The sequence below is a fragment of the Balaenoptera borealis genome (assembly GCF_965194805.1).
Source record: "Balaenoptera borealis genome assembly, chromosome: 3".
NCBI lineage: Eukaryota > Metazoa > Chordata > Mammalia > Artiodactyla > Balaenopteridae > Balaenoptera > Balaenoptera borealis.
Genome location: NC_138866.1, coordinates 75,660,263 through 75,687,706, shown reverse-complemented (window position 1 = coordinate 75,687,706; position 27,444 = coordinate 75,660,263). Strand labels below are relative to the sequence as shown.

At 37.7% G+C, this 27,444-nt stretch overlaps 3 protein-coding genes and 1 pseudogene across 4 annotated transcripts in view; 3 read left to right on the top strand and 1 right to left on the bottom strand.

Annotated features, from left to right (window-relative positions):
• Positions 1-17,153, bottom strand: part of LPCAT4 (lysophosphatidylcholine acyltransferase 4) — a 162,631-nt gene extending 145,478 nt beyond the window's left edge. The window contains exons 1-2 of the mRNA XM_082384986.1: positions 17,088-17,153; positions 5,390-5,467 (exon numbers count right to left, since the gene is read on the bottom strand). The gene's annotated coding sequence lies outside the window, so the exon portion shown is untranslated. The remainder of the gene's footprint in view (positions 1-5,389; positions 5,468-17,087) is intronic.
• LOC309625465 (olfactory receptor 11H7-like) lies at positions 78-10,165 on the top strand. Its single transcript, XM_082385039.1, is given in 3 exon segments — positions 78-3,032; positions 3,035-3,471; positions 3,475-10,165. Coding segments are annotated over 3 exon segments (933 nt in total). The 5' UTR covers positions 78-2,974; the 3' UTR covers positions 3,913-10,165.
• On the top strand, positions 10,226-14,847 carry LOC309625449 (glutamate dehydrogenase 1, mitochondrial pseudogene; annotated as a pseudogene). The gene has a single exon. The product of its transcript is annotated as a glutamate dehydrogenase 1, mitochondrial pseudogene (transcript).
• Positions 17,154-17,535: 382 nt separating the features above from the next.
• Positions 17,536-23,740, top strand: LOC309625461 (olfactory receptor 11H4-like). Its single transcript, XM_082385034.1, is given in 2 exon segments — positions 17,536-19,135; positions 19,138-23,740. Coding segments are annotated over 2 exon segments (1,062 nt in total). The 5' UTR covers positions 17,536-18,744; the 3' UTR covers positions 19,809-23,740.
• The last annotated feature ends 3,704 nt before the right edge of the window (positions 23,741-27,444 follow it).

Below are 27,444 nucleotides of genomic sequence, written 5' to 3'. Positions count from 1 at the left end.
AGGCTTAAGGAGACCATAGGGTTCCCCCAGAGTCAACGTAGCACATTATTTCTAATAATCCCTATGAGCCAACTTATCAGAAATATTAATGAAACCCCCAGGCAAGAAGTAAGAAGGTCCCTAGGGGAAGCATGGAAAGTTATAAGATCTCATTTAAGAAAGAGATACCTGAGAATTCTCAACAGTGGCTAAAATGATGCATAAATGAAGACCAGCACATAGTTACAACATACTCTGTAGGAAAGAGGCCACTAGAATCTTATGGTGCAAGGGAAGTAAAATAAGTTATGCATGAAGCTCTCCCATAGGGCTTCCACATTAAAGCCAGTGAAGGAGAGGGACTTCCCTGGCGGTCCAGTGGTTGAGACTCCACGTTTCCACTGCAGGGTGCACGGGTTCAATCCCTGGTTGGGGAACTAAGATCCCGTATGCTGCATGGCGTAGCCAAAAAAAATTTTTTTTAATTTTTCATTTTAAAAAATAAAAATAAAGCCAGCAAAGGGGAGAATCTATGGACTCCCCAGGATGACCTAGGAAAGCCTCATGCTATATAGGAGATATCTTCCCTGCTGGGCACTGCTGCTATTATACAGCATAGGTGGGTCTAGTCACCTATACATCTGTACATTTGATATGCTCAAGAGGTTGAGTATCAAAGAATATTGGTTTCTCTTTCAGCTCAAGAACAAAAAAAAAAAATCTCACAGAGAATTTAGATCACCATGGAACTCACACTCTCCAAAATAAGTGCACTAAATGGTACCAAAGTCATCCACGGGTCTTCCCCTTTTCAGGAAGTGGCTGGGCCACCAGGAACGGTATGACTTTTATAGATATTTTGAACAAAACAGTATGAAACTAGCTCCATCCACTGCAGCTAAACCCAAGAAAAAACAGAGGTGGGTTTTTTTTTTTGGTATCCTGTTTCAGCTCTCCCCTCTTTGTCCACCCTATTACTCATCTGCAACTTCAGGAAAAGTGGTATTAAAAAATTTTTTTAACAATAAAATCAAACCAGTGTGTATGAGGACTAAGATTCACATAGGGTTTAATGGTGAATATATTAAGAACTGCTTCTTACAATTATGTCGGAAATTATCTGTGAAATTCATTTACAATGCTTTCACTACAGTTGACTGATAGTTTTTCTGTGAGATTTGATTTTTAATTTTAATGTCAAAAAAGTGGTCTATAGCTCAAATACTTGAAGCTAAGTCTTGTGCGTTTTGATTTTGAGTTGAAGTCTGTGACTCTGAGACTATGAATTCAAGTCATTGTTGCTGCTATTCCGGGGGTAATTGGCTACTCTCTGCATCACTGTTTTCTTGTCTTCTTGAGAAGAGCGGGCACTAGACTGGAAAGCATGGAGTTCCCATAGTGGGGAGCCATCTTTTCAGATGTCTCAACAAAATGAGCATCAATGCAAGTTAGTTTAGTTCTTCATAATCATCCCAGTTTTAAAAATTAAAAAGAATTTATCTTCATCTTTCAGTTTCCTTCTCTTCTTGCTTTCTTGTCCACAAGACTACAAACTGCTCAGACATAACCATCTCAACAGGAAGCTTATGTTTGCTTCTTGATGAGTAGGTTCATAGTTCCTAATTTTTTATGCATTTTATGTATTACTAATTTAATGAGCCTGCAACATGTGTATCATTATAAATATGTTTATCTTATTTAATATAACCTCACCGAAGAGAAGGAATATTTTTCTATTTGATTGTGTTAAATGAGTACTATAAATATTCTATATATATCACTATCAAAATTATTTTTAAGGAAAATTTCCTCTTATCAGTCAAAAAAAGTTAAAAGTGTCTTATTAAAAGATGTCTGGAGATTTCATTATGTTAAAGCTATCATTGTGATCTTTATTCTGAGTTGTACTGGGTTGGCCAAAAAGCTCATTTGAGTTTTTCCATAAGGTGTTATGGAAAAACCCAAAGGAACTTTTTGGCCAACCCAATATTTGATACTTAAAAAGACATCTTCTTTAGTGATGGTGTTCTAAAGGAAATAAGGACAAATTTCGGAATATGGGTAAATAATTATTTTTGAAACATCTTTGATTCTCTTGTTTTCTGTTATTTTGAAAATTGGGAGCTATTGTTTAAATAGACTAAAGTAAAATCTTCCAAATAGTGAATTTTAAGGGAAACTTGTGGCAGCAGTAAGAAGAGCTTTCGAAGAAAATCTCTTGGTTATTTTAATTTTCTTCTCCAATACATCTCATATGTTATATTCATCTTTAATATATATATTTTAAATGTATATGAAGCATGATAAATTACCATGTGAAATTAATCATCATGGGGTGAATAATAGTGACTTTTCATTGCTATAAACAAAGGGTTAAATACTGAATTGTAAATGAGCCGTGATGCAATATAAATGTCTTAAAATAGAAGATAGCAAAATATATAAATAATTTATTATCTGAATATCCTTTTTTATTTTCTTCTGGTATCATGGGGGAAAAATGATAGAAAATCTCCTAGTGGAAATAGTTGAAGAGAGAGAGAGAGAATCTGAAATAGTGTCGAAGCTCAAATCACTGAAATCTGTAGAAAGTGTCAGATTCAAATCTGTTTTTAAATGACAGCATATGTGTACTCTCATTTTGAAGTGAACGGCATTAATTGCCATATATGAAGATTTTACTACAAAAATTAGACATAAGACAAACAATTTTTGCCTCTATTTCAAGATTTCTTTATATGAAAAGAAGATGAAATTTAACTGATTTGGTCCACTGGCAAAGAAAGTTCAAGCAGCCTAGAACTGTACACTTACAAAGAATCAGGGCCAAAGGGCTTATTCAGAATAGGACAGGATTTATTCAAGACTTGTTTTAGAATATTCGATACATTTGCCTGAATGAATCAAACTCCCTGTCCCAAGAAAAATTTCAAATGCCTCAGCAGTGAAGTGATCTGTCATTATCTATCTGTCTTCTCTCCACAGTCTGAGGACCATGAATAAGTCAGGGGTATCTACTGTGACACAGTTTGTCTTGTTGGGCTTTCCTGGAAAATGCAGATCATCTTTTTCTCAATGATTCTCTTTGTCTACATCTTGATTCTAACTGGGAATATGGCCATCATTTGTGCCGTGAAGTGGGACCACCGACTCCATACCCCTATGTACATGTTCCTGGCCAACTTCTCCTTCCTAGAGATGTGGTATATGACCTGCACAGTCCCCAGTATGATGGTCAATTTTCTTTCCAAAACCAAGACCATTTCCTTCTCTGGTTGCTTCACTCAATTCTACCTCTTCTTTTCCCTGGGCACAACTGAATGCTTCTTCCTCTGCATCATGGCTTACGATCACTACCTGGCCATCTGTCGTCCACTGCACTATACCTCCATCATGACTGGGCAGCTCTGTGCCAGTCTAGTGTTTCTTTGTTGGCTCACTGGTTTCCTGGGACATTCAATTCCTATTTTCTTCATTTCTCAACTACCTTTTTGAGGTCCCAACATCGCTGATCACTTTCTGTGTGAGATGGACCCACTGATGGCATTGTTCTGTGCCCACTCACCCATCGTAGAGCATGTATTCCATTCTGTGAGCTCTCTTATCATCATTATCACCATTGTGTACATCCTTGGGTCCTATACCTTGGTGCTCAGAGCTGTGCTTCAGGTTCCTTCTTCAGCTGGGCAGCAAAAGGCCTTCTCTACCTGTGGATCCCACTTAATTGTAGTGTCTCTGTTCTATGGAGCCATTATGGTGATGTATGTGAGCCTCACACCTGGCAACTCCGTTGCTATGCATAAGATCATCACACTGATATACTCTGTAGTGACACCAGTCTTAAATCCCCTCCTCTACAGCCTACACAACAGGGACATGAAATTTGCCCTCCATCAGATCCTTTGTGGAATGAGAATTATCCAAACCTTATGAAAAGGTTTTTGTGAAACCCAATGACTCTCTTTCTGCAAGTGGAAAAATAATCCTCTTCTTCGAATCCAAATTGATTTGGCTTTATTCATAACCATCACGGTCCTTTTGTGAACAGTGAAATTCATCACGTATTTGATTATATTTTGATGTGCTTTTAGTTTCATGAATGTGTTTCCATAGGAAGAGATTGCCACCTGACACATGGTAAAAATAACTCTTAAAAAAATCTTTATATTTGCCTCCAGGAAGATTTTGACTTTTTCAATGTGTAATCTCTGTCCCACAACTTTAAGAGATATGAATCAAATTGGTTATTTGCTTACATGGCTGTCTAACGCTTTGTTTAAAAGACACATAACATATAAAATGCCTGTTGTGCTGAATTTTTGGCAGAAACCCCACACATCAATGTTGGATACACTAAGACATTGTTAAGCCAGAGTCACAATTCTTAATTTATCATCCTCATTAACAGTATACAAGGGGAGGCTAGAAGTTTGTTTGAAACAATGAGTAAGAATATCTTTGGTGAGTCTTCAGTATGCAATCCCACTAAGGAAAATTAAAATTACATCAAGAGAACCACTAAGAGTGCTTGCCCTTGTCCCCTGGAGTTTAAGAGACACCTGCCCTGGTTCATACCTGGAAAAAAATGTAAATACTGTAGAAGAGCTGGCTCAGAGAGCAAGGCAGAAAGAACTGGGCTATAACGGACTTCTCAGCAATAACAGAACAAATATAGAATACCCACATTTGTCCTAGTTAGAGCTCATGGAAGGTAACAAATTTGGACCATCTTGAAAGGGATCCCTCCCAAAAGTACTACTTGGAGAAGTAAAGCAATTCCAAAAGTTAGTCTATATGGAATGGGTCACCAGAATCCAGAGATGAAAGAAGTCATAAGTAGCCGGCCAATGAAGCATTGCCCACATCAGGGAACTGCAGTTTAGAGTGCTCCCATGGCCCCCCAAAATTAAATAACTCCATGAAATAAAAATCAACATACAAACTTTTGTCAAACCTGTAAGGCAACAATACCAGTAAAGGAAAAGCCTTTCTACCTTTACTTCTCTTCTGCCTCAAACCTAAAGTAACCAGAGGCAGTGAAGAAATGTGAGGGGAGGAATGAAAGGGCAGAGGAAAAGAAGTAGATCAAAAGAAGTAGAAGCCTGAGTCAAACTGTCTTGAGGAATAAGTTTTAATTTGTATAAAAAATTAAAATTTGGTTTTAGATTGTACCTGGATAAAGAAACCATGTATTAATACTAAAAGCTATCAGAAAACCTATCATACTGGTCCAAGATACTATCCACAGGTGGAGACAAACAGAACATCAGAAAATGTTTGAAGTAGACATGGTGAGAAAAAATAAAGTTCCTTTGTGTTTATACCCTTCAAAGCCCAAATCATCCCATTAAATAGTTACAAGTACAAATGTTTAAACGTTGCTGTAGCATGAAAAAGGAATAAAACTCACCTGAAGGCCAAAAGGTATCTCTTTGAAAGTCCTCTTGGGCAACTGGAGAGCACTATGCTTCAGGGTGGGTAGAGGGATCTAAAAAAGGTAGGAAAAGGAATCAGAAAATATGCTTAGAAAACTACTAAAAACAAGATTGAAATATCCATCACAGTTGTGCCTTAATTCAGCCCTAATACTTTAATGATTCAGCTGAACTTATTAGCTGAAAGAGGAACAGAAAATATTTTGTATAAAACTCAATAGCAAGTATCCTACTGCTGCAATTTACTAGATGTTGAATATGTATCTATATCTGTTATTTTCTCATTAAGAACACCTACCCTTTCATTAAGATTCAACTCACACATCACTTCCACCAGAAAACCTTTCTAATATCCCCAGGCTGGACTATGAGTCCCTTCCATAATGCAACTAGAATACACCAGGTCAAATTCCATCCTTGTACTTACAGACGCTTTGAGGTGAGTCTATTATGTGTCTGTGTCTCTTCCCCTAGACTATAAGGCCTTTGAGGAAAAGGACACTATCTTATGTTTTTATCCCCAGCATCAGCATCTTAACTGACTAGTAATCAGGTAGTGAAAGGAATAGTTTTTAGAAATGGATGAGTGAGCTAGTTCTTGAATCAGTCCTCACTAGAATTAAATATGTTTTAGTCACAAAACCACTAACTGATTGTTTACAATTTTAATATTTAAGAAGCTTATCTGTTTTTAAAATACATTTTGATATGTGTTTTTATTACAAAATAATATACACTTGTCATAAATTTTTCAAACAATATATGAGAGTGTAAAGTTAAGGGTAAAAGTTCCCATCCTCCTTTCTCACAATCCCATTTCCCACAAATAACAAGTTTAGTACTGGTCAGTTTCTAACATATACAAGCATGCAAATGCATACACATATAACGGTTTTAATTTCTTTAAACTGATTATATTATACAAATATTTTATAGCTATTTTTATTCTCTTAAAATTTTTTAACCTTCTATTCAAATGAATACAAATAGATATGCCTCATAGTTTAATATTGTCTTCTTTGTGAATAAACCATAACTTATTTAATTTTTCCCCTATCACTAGATTCATATGTTTTTAAGTGTTTTGTTCACACATAGGTTCAAGTTATTAAAAAAACACAGTTCTAGTAAGGGTCTTGTTAGAGACAATAATAAATCTATCACAAATCCTTTTTTAAAATTACATAATATACTAAACATACATAAAAGTCTATGTAATATATCTGCAAGATTAAAGAATATGAAATTCAGAAATGCCTATGCCCTTCTTTATCCAAGTAAAAAACATGGAATATTATCAACATTTTAATAAGCATCCTGTAAGCCTATCCCCAACATCAGTCTCCCTATGCAACAAAGGGGAAAGGGGAATTTTGTGTCAATAATTCCCTTGTTTTCCTTCAGCTTTACCACTCATTTATCTCTAAATAAAAATGATAGAATGGGAAACACCAAAGACCCATTCCTCCACAGAAAAGTTGAAAACACAGGCAAAAATTGTCAGAATCAGCTTTATTAAAATTCTGGAAAATATTCAAAGATATAGAGCAATGAAATGAATGCTTCATCAAGAAAAAGGCAAATAAAACATGGTAGGAGAGCTCTGTGGCATTTTAGCTTACCTTTGCCACAACCCCCCTCCTCAGCTCAGAAGCATTTTAAAGATAGCAGACCATATTCCTAGAAGGCGTTCCTCGTTCCAGAGAACACAGAATGGACCTCATTCTCAAAAGTTTCCTGTCTGTTTTGACCTGTCTAGGGGCTCCCTGGAAGACTACAACAGTAGGTTTGCCTTTATTTCACCTAACTTGAAATTCTCTCAGAACAGAGAAAGAGCCACATGGAGGATATTCCTCTAAAACATAATAAGGCAAATGAGCCAACCACTGCCACCCAAGGCAAAGGATATCAGTTGAGACAAATATTAGCTGCACTAAAATTCTAGGAGGAAAAGCTGGGGAGTGAGTTACTTTGGAGAATAAGGCCTCTGAAGAGTTTCCATATATTCCTGAGAATCTTCCCTAACACAGAATGTCAATAAAGAGATAGAAATTATGCAAAAGGACTAAATTAAATTTTAGAGCTAAAAAGAACAATAAAAAAAGTGAAAAATTCACCAGAGGATTTTAACAATATATTTGAGCAAGCAGAAGAAAGAATCACTGAACTTGAGAATAGGTCAATTGAGATTATCCAATCTGAGGAACAGTAAGATAAAGAATTAAGTAAAACCAACAGAGTCTAAGAGACCTGTGGGACACATCAAATATATCAATATAGACATAACAGGAGTCCAGAGGAAGAAAAGAGACAAAAAAAGAAACAAAGAATATTTGAAGAAATAATGGTCAAAAAACTGCTGATGATGAGAGACATGAATCTACATATTTAAGACATTCAGTGAACTCCAAATAAACTCAAAGAGATCTGCATTGAGACACATTATTATCAAACTGTCAAATACAAATACAGCAAAAGAATCTTGGAAGCAGCAAAAGAGAAGTAACTTTTTATGAACAAGGAATACAAAGATGAACAGCCAACTTCTCATCAGAAACCAGGGAAGCCAGAAGGCAGTGGAATGACATATTTAGGGTCCTAAAAGAAAAAACTCAACCAAGAACTCTGGCAAACCTACCCTGCAAAAAATGTCAAAGGAGTCCTCCAAGCTGAAAAGGAAGGACAACAGACAGTAACTTGAAGCCATATGAAGATATGAAGATATAAATAACACTGGTAAAGGTACCACTGGTAAAGTTAACTACATAGATAAATATAAAAGCCAGTATTTTTGATTTGTAATCCTCTTTTTTTTCTATGTGATGTAAAACACAAATGCATAAAACAATAATTTTAAAACCATGTTAATGGGAAAACAATGGAGTGAGAGCAATTTTCAGAGGGAAACTTATACCAGTAAATATCCACATTAAAAAAGAAGAAAGATCTGAAATAAATAACCTAACTTTACACCTTAAATAACTAGAAAAAGAAGACCAAAGTAAACTGAACTCTAATAGAAGGAAGAAAATAATGAAGATTAGAGCAAAGATAAGCAAAATAGAGAGGAGAAAAGTAATAGGGAAAATCAATGAAGTCAAAAGTTGGTTCTTTGAAAAGATCAAAAAAATTGACAAACCTCAAGCAGGACTAAGAAAAAAAAAGAAACACTCAAAATACTAGAAAGAAAGAAAGGAGGGAGTGAGGGAGGACAGTGGGGACACTACTATTGACCTTAGAGAAATAAAAAGAATTATAAGAGAATACTAAGAATGATTATATGCCAACAAACTAGATAACCTAGACCAGGGGTCCCCAACCCCAGGCTGTGAACCGGTACCAGTGTGTGGCCTGTTAGGAACCTGGCCGCACAGCAGGAGGTAAGCAGTGGGTGAGTGAGTGAAGCTTCATCTGCCACTCCCCATCGCTCCGCATCACTCGCATTACCACCTGAACCATCGCTTGCATTACCGCCTGAACCATCGCTCATATTACCACCTGAACCATACCCCCATCACTTGCATTACTGCCTGAACCAGCACTCTCATTACTGCTTGAACCATCCCCCTGCCCCCCATCCGTGTAAAAATCGTCTTCCACAAAACCGGTCCCTGGTGCCAAAAAGGTTGGGGACCACTGACCTAGACAAAATGCACAAATTTCTAGAACACACAAACTACCAAAGCTGACTCAAGAAGAAATAGAAAATCTGAATACACCTATAAAAAGTAGAGAGACTGAACCAGTAATCAAAATCTGCCTAAAAAAAGAAAACCCAGGGCCATATCACTTCAGTGATGTACTCTACCAAACATTTAAGAAGAATTAACACTAGTCTTTCTCAAATTTTTCAAAAAATAGAAGAGGAGAGAATACTTCCTAACTCATTTTATGAATTCAGCATTATCCTGATACCAAACCAGACAAAGACATCAAAAGAAAATAAAACTACAGATCAATATCTTATAAAGATATATGCAAAAATACTCAACAAAACGCTACCAACTTGAACCAGCAGTATATTAAAAGGATTATACACCATGACCAAGTGGGATGCAAGAGTGGTTCAACATAAGAAATTCAAGTAATGCAAGAGTGGTTTAACATAAAATCAATCAATGTAATACACCACATTAATAGAAGGAAGGGGACAAAACAACATGATCATCTCTATTAATGCAGAAAAATCAATAGATAAATCTAACAGAATACACTTTCTTCTCAAGTGCTCATGGAACATTCTCCAGGATAGATCATATCTTGGGTCACAAATCAAGCCTTGATAAATTTAAGAAAATTGAAATCGTATCAAGTATCTTTTCTGACAACAACGCTATGAGACTAGATATCAATTACAGGAAAAAATCTGTAAAAAATACAAACACATGGAGGCTAAACAATACACTACTTAATAGCCAAGAGATCACTGAAGAAATCAAAGAGGAAATCAAAAAATACCTAGAAACAAATGACAATGAAAACACGATGACCCAAAACCTATGGGATACAGCAAAAGCAGTTCTAAGAGGGAAGTTTATAGCTATACAAGCCTACCTTAAGAAACAAGAAACATCTCAAATGAACAACCTAGCCTTACACCTAAAGCAATTAGAGAAAGAAGAACAAAAATACCCCAAAGTTAGCAGAAGGAAAGAAATCATAAAGATCAGATCAGAAATAAATGAAAAAGAAATGAAGGAAACTATAGCAAAGATCAATAAAACTAAAAGCTGGTTCTTTGAGAAGGTAAACAAAATTGACAAACCATCAAGAAAAAAAGGGAGAAGACTCAAATCAATAGAATTAGAAATGAAAAAGGAGAAGTAACAACTGACACTGCAGAAATACAAAGGATCATGAGAGATTACTACAAGCAACTCTATGCCAATAAAATGGACAACCTGGAAGAAATGGACAAATCCTTAGAAATGCACAACCTTCCAAGACTGAACCAGGAAGAAATAGAAAATATGAACAGATCAATCACAAGCACTGAAATTGAAACTATGATGAAAAATCTTCCAAAAAACAAAAGGCCAGGACCAGATGGCTTCACAGGCAAATTCTATCAAACATTTAGAGCAGAGCTAACACCTATCCTTCTCAAACTCTTCCAAAATATAGCAGAGGGAGGAACACTCCCAAACTCATTCTACGAGGCCACCATCACCTGATACCAAAACCAGACAAAGATGTCACAAACAAAGAAAACTACAGGCCAATATCACTGATGAACACAGATGCAAAAATCCTCAACAAAATACTAGCAAACAGAATCCAACAGCACATTAAAAGGATCATACACCATGATCAAGTGAGGTTTATCCCAGGAATGCAAGGATTCTTCAATATACACAAATCAATCAATGTGATACACCATATTAACAAATTGAAGAATAAATACCATATGATCATCTCAGTAGATGCAGAACAAGCTTTCAACAAAATTCAACACCCATTTATGATAAAACCCCCCTCAAAGTAGGCACAGAGGGAACTTTCCTCAACATGATAAAGGCCATATATGACAAACCCACAGTCAACATCATCCTCAATGGTGAAAAACTCAAACCATATCCACTAAGATCAGGAACAAGACAAGGCTGCCCATTCTCACCACTATTATTCAACATTGTTTTGGAAGTTTAAGCCACAGCAGTCAGAGAAGAAAAAGAAATAAAAGGAATCCAAATCAGAAAAGAAGAAGTAAAGCTGTCACTGTGTGCAGATGACATGATACTATACATAGAGAATCCTAAAGATGCCACCAGAAAACTACTAGATCTAATCAATTAATTTGGTAAAGTTGCAGGATACAAAATCAATGCACAGAAATCTCTTGCATTTCTATACACTAAAAACGAAAGATCAGAAATAGAAATTAAGGAAACAATCCCATTCACCACTGCAACAAAAAGAATAAAATACCTAGGAATAAACCTACCTAAGGAGGTAAAAGATCTGTACTCAGAAAACTATAAAACACTGATGAAAGAAATCAAAGATGACAAACAGATGGAGAGATATACCATGTTCCTGGATTGGAAGAATCAACATTGTGAAAATGACTGTACTACCCAAAGCAATCTACAGATTCAATGCAATCCCTATCAAACTACTACTGGCATTTTTCACAGAACTAGAACAAAAAATTTCACAATTTGTATGGAAACACAAAAGACCCCAAATAGCCAAAGCAATCTTGAGAAAGAAAAACGGAGCTGGAGGAATCAGGCTCCCTGACTTCAGACTATACTACAAAGCTACAGTAATCAAGACAGTATGGTACTGGCACAAAAACAGAAATATAGATCAATGGAACAGGATAGAAAGCCCAGAGATAAACCCACACACATATTGTCACCTTATCTTTGATAAAGGAGGCAAGAATATACAATGGAGAAAAGACAGCCTCTTCAATAATTGGTGCTGGGAAAACTAGAGAGCTAAATGTAAAAGAATGAAATTAGAAGAGTCCCTAACACCATACACAAAAATAAACTCAAAATGGATTAAAAACCTAAATGTAAGGCCAGACACTATAAAATTCTTAGAGGAAAACATAGGCAGAACACTCTATGACATAAATCACAGCAAGATCCTTTTTGACCCACCTCCTAGAGAAATGGAAATAAAAACAAAAATCAACAAATGGGACCTAATGAAATTTAAAAGCTTTTGCACAGCAAAGGAAACCATAAACAAGACCCCAACTTCTTCAAAATGGTGGAAAGCTTCTTTGACCGTGGCACCAGCATCGTGGAGGACAAGCTGGTGGAGGACCTCAAGACCCGGGACAGCGAGGAACAGAAGAGGAACCGGGTGCATGGCATCCTGCAGATCATCAAGCCCTGCAACCATGTTCTGAGCCTGTCCTTTCCCATCCAGCATGACGACGGCTCCTGGGAGGTCATCAAGGGCTACCAGGCCCAGCACAGCCAGCACCGCACGCCCTGCAAGGGAGGTATCCGTTACAGCACTGATGTGAGTGTAGATGAAGTAAAAGCTCTGGCTTCTCTGATGACATATAAGTGTTCAGTGGTTGATGTGCCACTTGGGGGTGCCAAAGCTGGTGTTAAGATCAATCCCAAGAACTATACTGATAATGAGTTGGAAAAGATCACAAGGAGGTTCACCATGGAGCTGTCAAAGAAGGGCTTTATTGGTCCTGGCATTGATGTGCCTGCCCCAGACATAAGCACAGGCAAGAGGCAGATGTCCTGGATTGCTGACACCTATGCTAGCACCATAGGGCACTATGATATTAATGCCCATGCCTGTGTTACCGGTAAGCCCATCAGTCAGGGTGGAATCCACGGATGGATCTCTGCTACTGGTCGGGGAATTTTCCATGGGATTGAAAACTTCACCAATGAAGCTTCTTTCATGAGTATTTTAGGAATGACACCAGGATTTGTAGATAAAACATTTGTTGTTCAGGGATTTGGTAATGTGGGCCTGCACTCTATGAGATATTTACATCATTTCGGTGCTAAATGTGTTGGTGTTGCTGAATCTGACGGGAGCATATGGAATCCAGATGGTAATGACCCAAAGGAACTGGAAGACTTCAAATTGCAACACAGAACAATCCTGGGCTTCCCCAAAGCAAAGATCTAGGAAGCGAGCATCTTGGAGGCAGACTGTGACATATTGATCCCTGCTGCCATCGAGAAGCAGCTGACCAAGTCCAATGCACCCAGAGTCAAAACCAAGATCATTGCTGAAGATGCCAACAGACCGACAATTCCAGAAGCTGATAAGATTTTCCTAGAGAGGTATATCATGGTTATTCTAGATCTCTACTGGAGGAGTGACAGTATCTTACTTTGAGTGGCTGAAGAATCTAAATCATGCCAGCTATGGCCGTTTGATCTTCAAATATGAAAGGGATTCTAACTACCATTTACTCATGTCTGTTCAAGAGAGTTTGGAAAGGAAACTTGGAAAGCACGTTGGAACTATTCCCATTGTACCCACAGCAGAGTTCCAAGACAGGATATCAGGTGCCTCTGAGAAAGACATTGTGCACTCTGGCTTAGCTTACACCATGGAGTGCTCTGCCAGGCAAATCATGGACACAGCCATGAAGTATAACCTGGGATTGGACCTGAGAACAGCTGCCTATGTCAACGCCATCGAGAAAGTCTTCAAGGTGTACAATGAAGCTGGTGTGACCTTCACATAGACTGGACCGGACTGCAGCTGACTTCTTCACTACCCTCTTCACCTCTTCATCTGCAGACCTATCACAAGTTTACATGTAACCGCAGAAATCTCTCTCTCATGACTTAATAGATAACGGACACCATTCTCAACAAGTCAATCCAAATCAGCCCCTTAAGAAAAAAGTTAGGGGACCACATATAAGCTAATAAGTGATAGTAGAAATTAGCTATGTCAGAGAGCCATTTGGGTATTTTGCCTTTAAATAAAGTCTTTTCCCTCTGCCTGTGTTGCCTTGCTCCATGGCTGTTTCCCAGCACAGTCAGCTGTAGCCCTGGGAAAGCTCCTTTTGTCCAAGAGTAGTCAGTCACTTGCCACTTCAGCTCTTGACAGATCTATCAGGTGCTTTGACACATTTAAGAAGGAGGTATATGGCATTTTCAGGAGGTGGCATGGTCCTCAAGTGAGTTATTGGTATTTTACATCAGCCAAATAACTCAATTTTACAGGTTACAAACAGAAAAACCTTTCTCTTTATGCATTTTATTCTTTTAGAATAAAGTAAGTACATGCTGCTGTAATAAAATCACTTAACAAGACTAAACTTGACTCAAGCAGTGAATGCCTGTAAACATAATAAATGAAAAAAGCTAGTATTTTTATAACATAAAACAGTATCATTTATAACTTGACAATTGCATATTGTCATCCAGCAAAAATAAAAAGCCCGGCAGAGAATTAAGTTATCTTCATACCTGCAAATGATGGAGGCTATTTTTGTTAAGACTGTCGGAATTTACTAACCACAATTATGACATATAGTCCAAAGAATGCAGTAACCTCCTTATCATGTTAATTAACTGTCCTCTTTTGAAGATCTATTGTGTTGACTAATTGAACAATAATTCAAGTAGAGTGTCCCAGAAAAAAACCACTTGTGTTCCCTCTTTGGAGTCTGGCTGGCTGCTCTGAGCATTGCCAATGGTCCCGACTCGCCCTGACTTTGTGTCCTCATTTAGAGGCCTTGTCTTCTACACATGGTTTCATTCCCAGTGGGCTGGAAACAATCTGGGGTTGTGTTTTGTTTGGGAGTTGTTTGGCCAGGGCCTTTTGAACAGTAGTGTCCCAATGAAGTACTCGATAATATTTACGTAAGAATGAGCTTTTCTTTTTTTAACAATAATATCCTTTCAGAAATTTCTACCTACTTTGTAACTGCATGACTTAACCTGGTGACAAAAGCAGTTATTAAAAAGACTACCTTTTCTGGGCTTCCCTGGTGGCGCAGTGGTTGAGAATCTGCCTGCTAATGCAGGGGACACGGGTTCGAGCCCTGGTCTGGGAAGATCCCACATGCCACGGAGCAGCTGGGCCCGTGAGCCACAACTACTGAGCCTGCGCGTCTGGAGCCTGTGCCCCGCGACGGGAGGGGCCGCGATAGTGAAAGGCCCGCGCACCGCGATGAAGAGCGGTCTCTGCACCGCGATGAAGAGTGGCCCCCACTTGCCTCAACTAGAGAAAGCCCTCGCATGAACCGAAGACCCAACACAGTCAAAAATAAAAAAATAAAATAAAATAAATAAATAAAGTAGCTATAAAAAAAGAAAAGTGCTTTAAAAAAAATAAAAAAATTAAAAAAAATAAATAAATTAAAAAAAAAAAAAAAAAAAAAGACTACCTTTTCAAAAAAAAGAAAAAACAAAAAACACATGCAACCCAATGTTCATTGCAGCACTATTTACAATAGCCAGGTCATGGAAGCAACCTAAATGCCCACTGACAGACAAATGGATAAAGAAGATGTGGTACATATATATAATGGAATATTAGTCAGCCATAAAAAGGAACGAAATTGGGTCATTTGTAGAGACGTGGATGGACCTAGAGACTGTCATACAGAGTGAAGTAAGTCAGAAAGAGAAAAACAAATACTGTATATTAACACATATATGTGGAATCTAGAAAAATGGTACAGATGAACCAGTTTGCAAGGTAGAAATAGAAACACAGATGTAGAGAACAAACGTATGGACACCAAGGGGGGACACTGGTGGGGAGGTGGTGGTGGTGGGATGAATTGAGAGATTGGGACTGACATATACACACTAATATGTATAAGATAGATAACTAATAAGAACCTGCTGTATAAAAAAATAAATAAATTTAATTTAATTTTAAAAAAAGAAACATAAGCAATAGAGAGATAAAAAAAGATGAATGGATAAAGAAGATGTGGTATACATATACAATGGAATACTACTCAGCCATAAAAATGAGTGAAATTTTTGCCATTTGCAACAACATGGATGGACCTGGAGGGTATTAAGCTTAGTGAAATAAGACAGAGAAAGACAAATACTGTATGTTATCACTTATATGTGGAATCTAAAAAATAAAACAAATGAATGAATATAATAAAACAGAAACAGATTTCCAGATATAGAGTACAAACTAGTAGTTACCAGCGGGGGTAGGGAATGGGGGAGGGGCAAGATAGGAGTAGGGGTTTAAGAGGTACAAACTACTATGTATAAAATATATATATTGTATATATTGTACAGCACAGGGAATATAGCCAATATTGTACAGCACAGGGAATATAGCCAATATTTCATAACAACTTTAAGTGGAATATAATCTCTAAAAACTTTGAATCACTATACTGTACACCTGAAACTAATATAATATTGTAAATCAACTATACCTCAATAAAAATAAAATTTTTAATTAATTTTTTAATGCAAAAATAAGAAAACAAACCAAACAAATGAGCTAAAGATCTAAATAGACACTTCACCAAAGAAGTCATACAGATGACAAATAAGCATATGAAAAGATGTTCCAAATCATATGTAATCAGAGAAATTCTGATCAACAGGAATTCTCACACATTGCTGGTTGGGAATGCAAAATGGTACAGCCACTTCAGAAGACTATTTGGAGGTTTCTTACAAAGTTAAGCATTCTCTTACCATATGATCCAGTGACAGCATTCCTGGGTATTTACCCAAAGGAGGTGAAAACTTATGTCCACACAAAAACCTGCACGCAGATATTTTTAGCAGCTTTAGTCATTATTGCCAAAATTTGGAAGCAACTGAGATGTTCTTCAGCAGGTGAACAGATAATAAACTGTGGTACATCCAGCAATGGAATATTATTCAATGCTAAAAAGAAATACGCTATCAAACCATGAAAAGACATGCAGGAATATTAAATGCATATTACTAAGTGAAATAAGGCAATCTAAAAAAGGCTGCAAACTATATGATTCCAACTATGACATCCTGGAAAGGGCAAAACTATGGAGACAATAAATATTAACTCTGGGAAAGGCAGGGGCCTTTCCACAGAGTTTCTCATGATTGAAACCACACCGCTCACGGTTTGCAATTTTCCCCTCAGGAAAACATTAGCGACAGCGAAAGGAGGAAATGTTAAAAGTGCTCAAACCACGAGATTAAAAATCTTAACACCGAATTGATACGGATGTTCACGCCTCAGTACCTCAGGGTTGACCAGCCTCTCTCATCTCCCCACAGGAAAATACCAGCTCAGTCCTGCTCTTCCTCCACAGACGCCCGGGCGCCCTCCTGTGGCGGAGACCCGCGTGCCTAACGGGCGCGCTGACGTCACCGTGCGTCGCCTGGGCCCTGCTGAGGCGGGGTGGGGTGGGGGCGGATTCCGGGGCGGATTCCGGGGCGGGGCGGGGCGGGGCGGGGCGGGGCGGGGCGGCGCGGCTGGGGGCGGATTCCCGGCGCCCGACCCCAGCGACCTGTTAGCATGTCCTGTCCGCGCTGCTGCTCTCCAGTTTGATGTGAATGCCAGGCTGCTGCCCTGCTTGCCTGTTTACTGCGCCAGCACTGCGGTGTACAGCCCTGAAGCATCTACTTTTTTCCCCCTCATTTTTCCCCTACGGTAATAAATCCAACTATGGAGACCCAAAAAGAAATACTTTTTCCTAAGTATCATACATGATCCTTCTTTCAAATTCTCTATTCTTCTTTGCCTTTCAAATTTCTTATCTCCTATCCCTAAGAAAGTTATGACTGGTGACTTCCAATATACAAGGCGGGAGATCTGAATTTAACAAGAAAACTCAATATTGAAACTATTATTTTTAAGACTCAATCAGTGCTTTTTAAATATTAATCAATTACAAGATTACTCTGTTGTTTAAACACAAAGATTTATACATTTTTTATTCAATTTTTAAATGCTACTGAAAAGCACATGCCTGTCCAAATATTTGAAAATGTGCTCTCTTCCTTTTCAGAGAACAAAATTGATTTTACCAGATAAAATTGCAGATAAAACCCCATTGATCTCAGATCCCTTTATTTGTTTTTATCATCCAAAACTACTTACTAAATGAACTAAACCTCTGTATTGAAACACCATTTTCTTTATCTAGGTAGGATCCAAATATAAAAAGTAAGATAGTTCATTTTTGTATAGTATGAGTAAAAAATATAAAAATAAACACTTATAAATAGGGATATTTTTAAAATAATATTCTCACATTCTTTAAAGCAAATATTTATGATATACTGGGCCTTTTGTATTTTTTTAGGCATCACTCAACTGGTTAGACTGATATTTTAAAAGAAAATTTTAAAGGAAAACTTAGAAACAGCCTTGAGTCTTGAGTGTAGTGATGTCTGTCACAATTAACTCAGTTGATTAGGCCATTCTGAAAAGCTAATATTCTGGAGTAATTTTTATCTCCACGTGTTAAGTCAACTAATTCTGTTCTGTTGCCAAAGGCTTAGCTCAACCTCAGACCAGCTGTCCTCAAAATATCTGTTGTTGTTGATTTTAACAAGTTATGCTGAATAAGAGAAAGTGGATGAGTTTGTGCATGAAGACCCATAATCAACTTTAGAAAAACAGACCAAAATCAGAAAGGGTCTTCTTAAGGATCAAAATTAAAAAGAAAGAAATTTATACCACTGGTTGTACAAACTGATATGGATCTTGCTGCATTGGTTTCTAGCAAAATAATACTGAGATTTAGATCCACAATCAATTCAAAATAAGGTGAGATTTAATCCCACCTGGTTTCAAAATATCTCATATATTCAATATTTTCCTGTAAGGTTTAAGTTCCCTTTCAATAAAATCCTAAAGATATGTAGGAAGCAAAGCAACTTGGGTTACACTCATGTCTTTCTTCTTCATAGATTTAAGACCCACGAACAGGTTGGCAACACACATTGTGACTGAGTTTGTTCTCCTGGGATTTCCTGGTCGCTGGGAGATACAGATTCTGCTCTTCTCACTGTTTTTGGTGGTTTATGCCTTGGCTTTGCTGGGGAATGGAGCCATTACCTGTGCAGTGAGATGGGACCCACGACTACACTCCCCCATGTACTTTCTGTTGGGAAACTTTGCCTTCCTGGAGATCTGGTATGTTTCCTCCACTGTTCCTAACATGCTAGTCAACATTCTCTCCAAAACCCAGGCCATCTCATTTTCTCGCTGCTTCCTCCAGTTCCATTTCTTCTTTTCCCTGGGCACAGCTGAATGTCTCTTCCTGGCAGTAATTGTGTATCATTTGCCATCTGCCACCCACTGCACTACCCCACCATCATGACTAGGAAGCTCTGTGGAACGCTGGTGTCCCTCTGCTGGCTCATTGGATTCCTTGGCTACCCAATCCCCATTTTTTTCATCTCCCAACTCCCCTTCTGTGGACCCAATATCATTGATCACTTCCTGTGTGACATGGACCCACTGATGGCTCTGTCCTGTGCTCCAGCCCCCATTACTGAATTTATTTTCTATACTCAGAGTTCCTTTGTCCTCTTTTTCACTATTAACGTAGATTCTTCAATCTACACCCTGTTGTTCAGAGCTGTTTTTCAGGCCCCTTCTGCAGCTGGCCGGAGAAAGGACTTTTCCATCTGTGGTTCTCATTTAGCTGTGGTGTCTCTTTTCTATGGGACAGTCATGGTGATGTATGTGAGTCCTACATATGGCATCTCAACTTTGATGCAGAAAATTCTCACACTGGTATATTCAATAATGATTCCTTTCCTTAATCCCCTGATCTACAGTCTTTGTAATAAGGACATGAAACTTGCCCTGAGAAATGTCCTGTTTGGAATGAGAATTAGTCAAAATTCACAAGCCAAAGATGTGTCATACTTCCAAGTTCTAATGAAGAATAAGGTGGAGATGTGTAAGTTCTTTCAATGGTCTTTTGTCCTCATTCTGACTAGTTAGAGGCCATGGTTTTTTTCCTGGAAGTGTGCTCATCTTAAATACCTATGGTGACTACTCAAACCCTAATTCATTGGATTTGGACATGCACTAAAATTTTTTTAAAGGCTGTCCTTATTGAAATGATAATATGGGATTGCTATATGGGGGAAACTAGAATTTCCTGAAAGACTTTTTTTTAATAAATTTGTTTATTTATTTATTTATATTTTGGCTGCATTGGGCCTTCACTGCTGCACACGGGCTTTCTCTAGTTGCAGTGAGCGGGGACTACTCTTCATCGTAGTGTGTGGGCTTCTCATTGTGGTGGCCTCTCCTTGTTGTGGAGCACGGACTCTAGGCACCCGGGCTTCAGTAGTTGCAGCACGCAGGCTCAGCAGTTGTGGCTCGCAGGCGCTAGAGCACAGGCTCAGTAGTTGTGGTGCACAGGCTTAGTTGGAACGTGGCATGTAGGATCTTCCCGGACCAGGGCTTGAACCCGTGTCCCCTGCATTGGCAGGTGGATTCTTAACCACTGCACCACCAGGGAAGTCCCTCCTAAAAGATTTATCATAAGTTTTAGGACAAGCCTAATGACTTTTACCAAATGGTTAAAGGTACAGTGACTTTTTTAACATTTTTATTTAAGTATAATTGATATACAAAGACTGCACATGTTTAATATATTTTAAACATGCAGTGACTTTTTTTTCCTTTTACAAAGAGTATCTTTTTTTTTTAAATTGAAGTATAGTTGATTTACAATGTTGTGTTAGTTTCTGGTGTACAGCAAAGTGATTCAGTAATACATATATATACATATTCTTTTTCATATTCTTTTCCATATGGTTTATTACAGGATATTGAATATAGTTCCCTGTGTTATACAGTAGGACTTTATTGTTTATATATTTTATATATAGCAGTTTGTATCAAGGTGCAGTGACTTTTAAAAACCATGAGACCTTTCTATAATCTTTAAGAGACACTTCTTTCTTATACCTGGTCTAACAATCTCATCTAAATACACTTTCTCTCTATTAAAAGAAATAGAGAAAAAAAACTCTCTCAACCAGAAGAAACTCTTTCAACAAATTTTCTTAGAGATATAGTTCCTTTGTGGTAATTTTGAAATAAAACTTGAATACATGCTAAATAACTTGTTGAAGTTGCTTTTAACATTTCTGTTATTATAAGTACCACACTCTAGTGTAATTTATTTATTTACATGCACTTCCCCTTGAGGGAGCTCCTTGAGGACAGCAACTGCCTTTTTCATTTCTGGATTCCCAACACACAGTGTCAGAGAGGAAAGCAGCCCCTGGAATCTGGGAGCTGGCCTGGCACTATCAGTCAGGTCTTGGTGTAAACCTGTTGAACATAAACAAGTTCACAGAACGCCAACATTAGACAAGGTCGCTATATGAGCATGGAGCATGATGGATCAAGACAAAACAAGACCACTCTAGAATCATGTTTGAGCACAGACAAAATCAAAACACTGTCCCAACCACAAAAAAAAAATGACCGAACATCCCTCTCTTTAGGTTAATATGAATGACTGCTGTCTCCTTACCAAGTAAAGCTTTAGCCCAAGTGCCTTCTAGATAACACTTAAGATACACAATCACAGAACTTCCTTCCGCTTTCTGACAGCATCCAGAGAAAATCTCTATTCCCTTCAATTCTCCCCAAAGTCAACTAACACAAACCCAAATCATATAATAAATCCCTTCTAACGTCTTTCTACTGAGATGCCCCATGTTCCTCATGGCATATGTTCTCTCTCTTTGCAAAAAGCCAATAAACCCATCTTTGTTCAACTACAGGTGTGTTCGTGAGGGTCTCTGTTATTGGAAATCAACATTAGTACAGTATCTAGCATAGAATAAGAGCCCAAAATGTTTATCAAATACCTTTATCTCAATTTTTTACTTATAAAATAATATGTAGTTGTTGTAACAAAGTCAAGCAATGAAGAAGTGTATAAAGATGAAGGATTTACCATCTTCATTCTCATCTCCACCAATCCTTCACTCTGCTCCTCAGAGGCTACATATCTAAATTCCTCTGTCTGGTATTCAACACGCTTCACAACATGGCCCCACTGTGTTTGTTTTCCATCGCTTCCCAACACGAACCCTCAGCTCTAGTCTGGCAGTCACTTAACTACTCCACCCTCTGTCATCTCCACACCTTTGCTTAGGCTGCTCTTTAAACCCGGAGAGCCTCACCTCATCTTCTGCTGTGCAACTTGAGAAAGGTACTTAACACTTAGATTCTTAGGGTCTTATTTTGAAAAATGGGTATATAACATATTTTTAACAATGTCATAAGGATTAAATGAGATAATTTATGTAAGGACAATAACACAGTAAAAACACACAGAAGGTTCTCAGCACATGTTTTTTCTGCTCTCCTTCATATCTTTTAACTCTGACCATGGAAAATTTGCTAGTTATTCTGCTGGATTTTCACTATGCTCATGCAAACCTTCATTGCCAAATAATACATATATATATATGTATATGGAACTAATGCCTTAGGTAAAGTACAAACTCTGGAGTCAGACTTACCATATCCTAGCTTATCTGCTTGCTTTGTGACCTTCAACATGTTGCTTGAATACTACAAACTTCAGCTACTTCATCTGTAAAATGGGATAATAATAACAACTATCTCATAGGGTTGTTATGAGTCAACACTCATAGAGCACATAGCATTGTGACTAGCAAACAGTAGAGCTCAAGAAACATCAGCTAAAAGAATAAATATTTTCTAACTCAGTAAAATATCATGGTATCTTTCAAAGTCGATACGTATAATTTTACATCATTCTATTTAACAGGAACATTGTGTTCCATTATATGAACATATCACAATTTATTTACCCATTATTCAATTAAGACGCTTTATTGTATCCAATATTTTTCAATTAAAACAATGCTGCAATAAATGTCCTTGAATATAACTCTCTATACAGTCACATCAGTATTCCATAAAGTAGAGGAAGGATTTCTGGGAAATAAGATTGGTATATTTTTAATTACAAAAAATACTGCTAAACTAGGTACTCCCAAAGAGTGTATTACTTTTCAACAAATAGTGCTGGGACAACTTGATATCCACATGGAAAAGAATGAAGTTGGTCACCTACCTCACTCCACCTACAAAAAATTAACTCAAAATGGATCACAGACCTAAATGTAAGATGTAAAACTACAAACCTCTTAGAAGAAAACATAGATTTAAATCTTTGTGTCCTTGGATTATGTATGTTTTAGATATAACACCAAAAATATAAGCAATAAAATTAAAAATAAATTGGACTTCATCAAAATTTTAAAATTTTGTGTTGCAAAGGATACTATCAAGAGAGCCAAAGGTCACAGAATGGGAAAAAATATTTGCAGATTATGTATCTGATAAGAGTCTAGTAGCCAGAATATATAAGAACACCTACAACTCAACAATAAAAACACATAAAACTGAATTTTTAAATGTGCAAAATATTTGAATAGACATTTCTCAGAAGAAGATACACAAATGGTAAGTGAGCAAATGAAACACACTCAACATCATTAGTCTTTAGGGAAAGATAAATTAAAATCACAATGAGATACCTCCTCATACCCAGTAGCATGGCTAGAATCAAAAAGACAGACAAGGGCTTCCCTGCTGGCGCAGTGGTTGGGAATCTGCCTGCCAATGCAGGGGACATGGGTTCGAGCCCTGGTCTGGGAAGATCCCACATGCCGTGGAGCAACTGGGCCCGTGAGCCACAATCACTGAGCCTGCGTGTCTGGAGCCTGTGCTCCACAACAAGAGAGGCCGCGATAGTGAGAGGCCCGCGCACCGCGATGTAGAGTGGCCCCCACTTGCCGCAACTAGAGAAAGCCCTAGCACAGAAACGAAGACCCAACACAGCCATAAAATAAATAAATAAATAAATAATTCCCATTAAAAAAAAAAAAAAAGACAGACAACACCAAGTGCTGACCAGGATTTGGAAAAATTTGAACACTCACACATTACTGGCGGAAATGTAAAATGGTGCAGCTGCTTTAGAAAACAATTTGGCAGTTTCTCAAATAGTTAAACATAGAGTGACCATATGACCCAGCAAGTCCATTCCTAGGTATAAACCCAAGAGAATTAAAAACATATTCACACAAAACATATATATGAATGTTCATGGCAGCATTATTCATAATAGCCAAGAAGTAAAACAACCTAAATCTCCATCAACTGATGAATGGACAACAAAATATGGTATATACATACAATGGAATATTATTCACCCGTAAAATGAGTTAAGTATGATACTTGTTACAACACGAATGAACTTTGCAAACATTATACTGAGTAAAACAAGCCAGACACAGAAGGCCACATATTTATTATAGGAGTTCACTTATATAAAATGTCCAGAATAGGCAAATCTATAGAGACAGAAAGTAGATTAGTAGTTGTTAAAGACTAGGCAGGGGGAAAAATGGGGAATGACTGCTAATGGGTATTCACTTTCTTTGCAGGGTGATGAAGATGTTCTAGAATCAGATAGTGGTGATGGTTGCACAACCTTGTCAATATACTAAACCTACACTTTAAAAGGGTGAATTTTATGCTATGTAAATTATATCTTGCTAAAACATTTGTATGGGCGGGCTCATTTTCCCACAGCTTCCCCAGCACTGGACCTTATCATGGTTTCTCATTTGTTCGCCAATGTGAGAGGTAAGATTAGTATTGTATTAATTTCCCTTCCTTGAATTTAACATTAAGTGCCACAAGAGCTTAGGAAAACGAGATATCAGTGTATGCTGTAGACAGAAATTCAGTCAGGAAGGAAGTTGTGGTTGATCGGTGGCTTGAAGATAGGAAAGAGAAGGGAACAAACATGTGCTGAGAACCTCCTAGGTGTCTTTTACTGTCTGTGGTCCCTACAAAAATTGTCTCATTTAATCCCTGTGACGTTGTTACAAGATATAAGTTATACCCATTTTACAAAATAAGACCCTAAGAATCTGTGTTTTGATTTGCATTTCTCTAATGATTAATGATGTTGAGCATTCTTTCATGTGTTTGTTGGCAATCTGTATATCTTCTTTGGAGAAATGTCTATTTAGGTATTCTGCCCGTTTTTGGATTGGGTTGTTTGTTTTTTTTTGTTATTGAGCTGCATGAGCTGCTTGTAAATTTTGGAGATTAATCCTTCGTCAGTTGCTTCATTTGCAAATATTTTCTCCCATTCTGAGGGTTGTCTTTTGGTCTTGTTTATGGTTTCCTTTGCTGTGCAAAAGCTTTTAAGTTTCATTAGGTCCCATTTGTTTATTTTTGTTTTTATTTTCATTTCTCTAGGAGCTGGGTCGAAAAGGATCTTGCTGTGATTTATATCATAGAGTGTTCTGTCTATGTTTTCCTCTAAGAGTTTGATAGTGTCTGGCCTGTGGAGAAAAGGGAACCCTCTTGCACTGTTGGTGGGAATGTAAATTGATACAGCCACTATGGAGAACAGTATGGAGGTTCCTTTAAAAACTAAAAATAGAACTACCATACGACTCAGCAGTCCCACTACTGGGCATATACCCTGAGAAAACCATAATTCAAAAAGAGTCATGTACCAAAATGTTCATTGCAGCTCTATTTACAATAGCCAGGACATGGAAGCAACCTAAGTGTCCATCATTGGATGAATGGATAAAGAAGATGTGGCACATATATACAATGGAATATTACTCAGCCATAAAAAGAAATGAAATGGAGTTATTTGTAGTGAGGTGGATGGAGTTAGAGTCTGTCATACAGAGTGAACTAAGTCAGAAAGAGAAAAACAAATACAGTATGCTAACACATATGTATGGAATCTAAGGGAAAAAAAAAAAGTCATGAAGAACCTAGTGGTAAGATGGGAATAAAGACACAGACCTACTAGAGAATGGACTTGAGGATATGGGGAGGGGGAAGGGTAAGCTGTGACAAAGTGAGAGAGTGGCATGGACATATATACACTACCAAACGTAAAATAGATAGCTAGTGGGAAGCAACCGCATAGCACAGGGAGATCAGCTCGGTGCTTTGTGACCACCTAGAGGGGTGGGATAGGGAGGGCGGGAGGGAGGGAGATGCAAGAGGGAGGGGATATGGGAACATATGTATATGTATAACTGATTCACTTTGTTATAAAGCAGAAATTAACACACCATTGTAAAGCAATTATACTCCAATAAAGATGTTAAAAAAAAAAGACTCTGTGTTATTTTTCTAAAGCTGCACGGCAGAAGATGAGGTGAGGCTCTCTGGGTTTAAAGAGCAGCCTAAAGGTGTGGAGATGACAGAGCGTGGAGTAGTTAAGTGACTACCTGACTAGAGCTGAGGGTTCGTGTTGGGAAGTGCTGGAAAACAAACACAGTGGGGCCATGTTATGAAGGGTGTTGAATACCAGAAAGAGGAATTTAGATAATGTAGACTCTGAGGAGCAGAGAGAAAGGCTGGTTAAAAGGAAGAGGAGAGCAGAACCCTAGATAACATCCTTCATGACTTCAGGCATCCAAATCTGCCACTTCTTCTATTTCAACAAATCTCAACACCTCCGTCTCCACACCTCCTCTCAAATGTTCCCAAGAAAAGGAGTAACTGACAACAAATTACTGCTGAGGCTTTTGAAGGATGAATTTGTGGAACATTAGTATTTTTCACCGTTATTTTTGTGTTGAGTCTTGGAGATAGTTATTAGATACTGAATGTACAATTTCTGAGGATGGAAAATTGTGGGAAAAGATAAAACCTATCACAATGAGAAGTCTCACTGACTTATTCCTCTCTTTGTCATTTCTCCACTTTCGCTTTCTAAACTCTCTAAAATCTTAGCCCTACAAATTTTCCTTTTTCCATGGTCTTACCTAGCCACTCGTGTTCTGCTGCCTTCTGGTGCTTCCACTGCATGCCTAAGTATAAAACAAAAAACTTCAACCCACCCAAACATTATATGTAAAGAGGATAATGGTTAACTGAATCTTCTAGTTAACTGAAGGCTAACCAGAAAAATCTTTTTGATAATGAGTATTAAAACCTTTCTAAAGTGTGTTTGCCCACTTTTGGACCTTGGTATGTTAAAAAGATTTAATCTTTCACCAACTCAGGAAGTGTAGTATGTTGGGACAGGCAGTGAACAGGCAATCAGACCATGGGCATTCCAATCCCATTCTACCACCAACTAGCTATGACCCAGCCAGGGCCGAAGGGTACATGGGAGGTGGCAGGAAAATCAAAATTGAAGAGAGCACACTGGTTATAAGGGTACTGCAATAATCTAGAGAAGATATAATGGTGACCTGATCTAGGACAGTGCTTCTCACAGTATGGTCAACAACAAGAAATGAACAGAAACTGAGAGGAAGCTTTAGAAACTTTTATAGCAATTCAACATTTTTGTAATATCCAAGCACATGATCAGCAGACTCATCTCCTTGAACAGGATATAGACTGTTTGGGTGTGATAGTACTATCTTCACATACTAGTCATGCACAATAGAACCACACTAAAACAGGTGATATTTTAAGGTTTGCTTATAGACTATAACCCAAAGTGTGTAAAAATTGAGAAAACATATACATATTTATTTTTGTATCTTGCTTTCACAATACTTTAAATTTTAAT